Raw genomic sequence first — 3,604 nt, 5'->3', positions numbered from 1 at the left:
GGTGGGTCTGACCTGAGTCTCAGCCTGAGATTTGCGATGTCGTGTCCGATAAAAGTAAACCAGAGATGAAATTCAAAGTGCAATGCTGGTTTTAAAAGAGAGTTCAGAAGCTCCCTGGACCTGAAGAGCTCCTGGTGGGATGACTGCTGTTTTACTCCCAACTGGGACGGGCCACAGCTGGCTTTGTGCCCTCTCTGAGCATGTCCAGGGGAGCTCAGGGATTCAGCTAGAGCTGATTTTGCTATGCAAATGAGAAATGCTCTGCAGCCCATCCCTCTGCACCCCACAGCTCCCGGCCGGGCCTCGGCTGGCAAAGGGGTGCAGCTGCCCATGGGTGGGCCATGGAATTATTTGGCCTCCCAGTGTTTTGCCAAGCATCTCCTCCCTCCCTGACACCGTGCACACAAACATCTGGGAAGGAGGTGACCCACCTCCCAGCAGCTTGACAAGTTAATTTGGTGGATTAATATGTGTTTTCAATTCAACCCTTCATTTTGGATTTAGTCACAAGGTGGTGACAGGTTTCTTTGCCCCTTGACCACCCTCTTCTTTCCTCCTGGAGGCATTGCTTGCCCCATCTATCCATGCACGGCCAAGGAGAGGTTTCCTCTTCCTCCCATCCTCACCGCCCCTCCACCTTTCACCCTCACTCCCAGGGACAAATTGAGCATCAGTGTGAGCCTCAGCCTGGAGGAATATATGTGTCTGCACTGGATTAGTTTGCAGTACAGCATTTAATGCATCCAAGCAGAAAAGCTGGACAGAAATATCAGTCAAACAGGCACCATAGTTGACATCATCTATAACAGGGGCTGCAAAAAGGCAGATAAGAGAGTAATTAGCATTAGAGGCTCAGAGATAAGGTTACATTCAAACAGTGTTGAAACTAAGGGTGGAAATGCCTAACTAGGTGATGCAAGGATGAGCTTCTGGGTAGATTGGTTTGTACTAAAATCTCACAGAGGAGTGTTTAAAATCTGGATTCAGACTCCTCAGCAGAGCCACTGTGTCCTTTCTACGGCCCAATGTCGGTGCTTACAGCAGCACGGTCCCATGGCTCCGAATAAGTTAAGCAAAACCTCCATCTCCTTTTCCTTTTGCAAATCCAACCCAGTTCAGGGACATTATCCAGAGGTATCTTCAATTAAATTTATGCTGCTCCATGAATTTCAATGTGTTGCCATATTTTGTTTTGAAAATGCATGGAAGTATTGACGGGTTGTTAGAGGGAGGCTGAAGAGTTTGGCAGCTGGGCTGGGGGCAGCCAGAGCTCTCAGCAGATGGGAAGATGTAGGAGGTGGTTTTGCCTTTTTCAGTAAACATGTTGGTGTGGTACTAAAAGAGTTGCCAATTAAATTACTCTGGTGTCAGCACTGCTAACTTTCCAAACTGGGTCTCACTGAAACGGGCAGGAGCTCCTCACACCTCTGTGAAGCTGCTGCTCCGGTTGGTTTGCATATGCAGCCAGGTGTTGCTGCCATGGTTAAATCCTTCCTTGAGCAAGCAGGGTTTTATCACCGCTGCGAGGAGTTGCAAAGTCTTTAAGATGACAAAAGCCCTACGCAGAGCCCTTGAGAAATGTCATCAGCAGCGACTGAGTCTGGGACCTTTGGGTCTTCAGAGCTGAGCATTGCTAGGTTATTTTGGAGGTTTTGCTAGGCCTGCCCTGGAGCTGAGCCTTTGGCGTTGGGGTTTTGGAGGAAGGTGTGAGCACCACTGTCATCTATTTGCTAGTCATTGCTTTGTGCAGAGGTATGGCAGCGCCTCTTCGGTGTCTGCAGGACAAAGCCCCCTTTACACGTCGGTGGGCCTGGGGGATTTGGACCGGGTACCAGGGCTGTCTGCCCAGGGTGGAGGGGATCTCCCTCGCCCCAGGGGATGCCTCTGGGTTGCCTGGCTGACATCCAGGGGAGGTTTCTCATAGTACCACTTTTTCAGAAGTTTATTCACCTGGTCCTGATCTGTGATGCCCCAGAGAAGATCTTCCTCTCCTTCAGCCCCCTCTCCCTCCCTAGGCAAGTTGAAGCTGTGCAGTTTGATCTCTTGCCGCATGCTTTTGAAGAAGTGGAGGACGCATTTATGAGCAAAGAGCCGGCTGTGCTCACAGCAGGTTTCCTCAAAAATCTTTTGCTCGATGTCAATGTAGTTGCTCCAGTGACGTGCCTGCAGGAGGGTGGCCTGGTTGAAGCAAGGTCTGAGCCAGCGGGTGAGGAAAGCTGCTACGATAACGATCAACAAAATGCTCCAGCCGAGTGCCTGGGTGATAAGAAATAAGCAGTGGAACAAGAGTGAGACAGGCACAAGGACAGGCACAAACAGGCACAAGGACAGGCACAAGCTGTTTGCCTGTATCACCGAGACAGGGAGTTTGTGTGGCTGCAGGGGAGATGTGGCATATCTGGACTCCTGTCCTTGATCTGTCCCTGAAGTCCAGCACCCCCAAACTGCACTCAGAGGGCCAGTATAATCTCCCCCCAGTGAATATAGGACATTCATCAATAGTTCAGTAGGATAACTGTTTGCAAAGTAAGCCTGGAGCAGCCAGGAATTTGCTTTGAGCACGGGAGTGCCCCAGGGAAAGGGGACTTCAGTGCTCTCTGTGCTGCTCACTTACCTCCAGTGAGATCTTCATCTGCCACCTACAGCCAGGAGTCCCGGCAGCCGGGTGAAGGCAGCCCAGGCTACGTTCGGTAAGAAGGAAAGGCTTTTTTTCAGTGCCCTCCCACGGGTCCTCATCCCTGAGCTGGCACTCCTGCACCCGGAGCGGGGGCTGGCCAGGGCTGCGCTCCCCATCTCCTGTTCTCCTGTCGTTCCTGAGGGAGCTGCTTCTGTCTGTCTCAGCTTGCGCTGTCCTTAAACCAGTGGGTCTGTCTGTCAGGTTAGCAGTTAGAAAGGTCTCCTGGCACTGGACAGAGCCTTAGGAGACACCTGCATTCCTTGCAACCTGCTTTATCTGGATTTAGAAATTGCTGGTTCTTCTAGAAACAAAGTTCTGTTAATTACACAGTCCTTTATTTCCTTCCTTTCCCCTACCGGAGTGACTTTGGAGATTATCAGTGAGGGTGGCGACATTTTGGGGCATAAAGAATCAAAGAGCAGTCTTGCTCCCCGGCTGACTGTGGTGAAGCTATGCTGAATCAAGGAAGAGCAGGAGCAGACGATGCCCCAGGCACTTCCCCGGCACACGGGGCTCTGCTGGCAGTCACCTACCTGGGACCAGCAGCGCAGGTACCTGGACACTGCCTTGCGGGACGTGTTGTTCCTCATGAGCTCGTCGTCCTTGCAGGGCACCTTGGCCAACAGCTGCTGCACCTGCATTGGGCTGGTGTTGGCGAAGCCCACAAACTTCTCAGGATCCACGGAGCCACTGAAAGCGCAGATCAGGCATTTGCCATCCAGGAGGGCGACTACGATCCAGGCGACAGGGGCGACCATGGCTCGCTGCATGGTGGAGGAACACATGTACCTGGGCAGGAGAGAGAGAAGCGAGTGGGTAACTGCTGGGAGCTTTCTCCTTATCCAGAGTCTTGATGGACACAGGCTGCCCTGTGCTGAGCAGCCCTCCCGGAGCCAGGGAGCTGGCTGCCAGGACTGGCCACAGCAT

At 52.4% G+C, this 3,604-nt stretch overlaps 1 protein-coding gene across 1 annotated transcript in view; it reads right to left on the bottom strand.

Moving 5' to 3' along the window:
* Positions 1-1,794: 1,794 nt before the first annotated feature.
* Positions 1,795-3,604, bottom strand: part of CALHM3 (calcium homeostasis modulator 3) — a 2,896-nt gene continuing 1,086 nt past the window's right edge. Inside the window, exons 2-3 of the mRNA XM_010287072.1 lie at positions 3,211-3,466; positions 1,795-2,256 (exon numbers count right to left, since the gene is read on the bottom strand). Of these exons, the coding sequence (XP_010285374.1) occupies positions 1,795-2,256; positions 3,211-3,466 (718 nt within the window). The remainder of the gene's footprint in view (positions 2,257-3,210; positions 3,467-3,604) is intronic.

Source organism: Phaethon lepturus, unplaced genomic scaffold, assembly GCF_000687285.1.
Source record: "Phaethon lepturus isolate BGI_N335 unplaced genomic scaffold, ASM68728v1 scaffold44495, whole genome shotgun sequence".
In the NCBI taxonomy this organism is placed as follows: domain Eukaryota; kingdom Metazoa; phylum Chordata; class Aves; order Phaethontiformes; family Phaethontidae; genus Phaethon; species Phaethon lepturus.
This window is presented reverse-complemented; position numbering and strand designations above follow the sequence as displayed.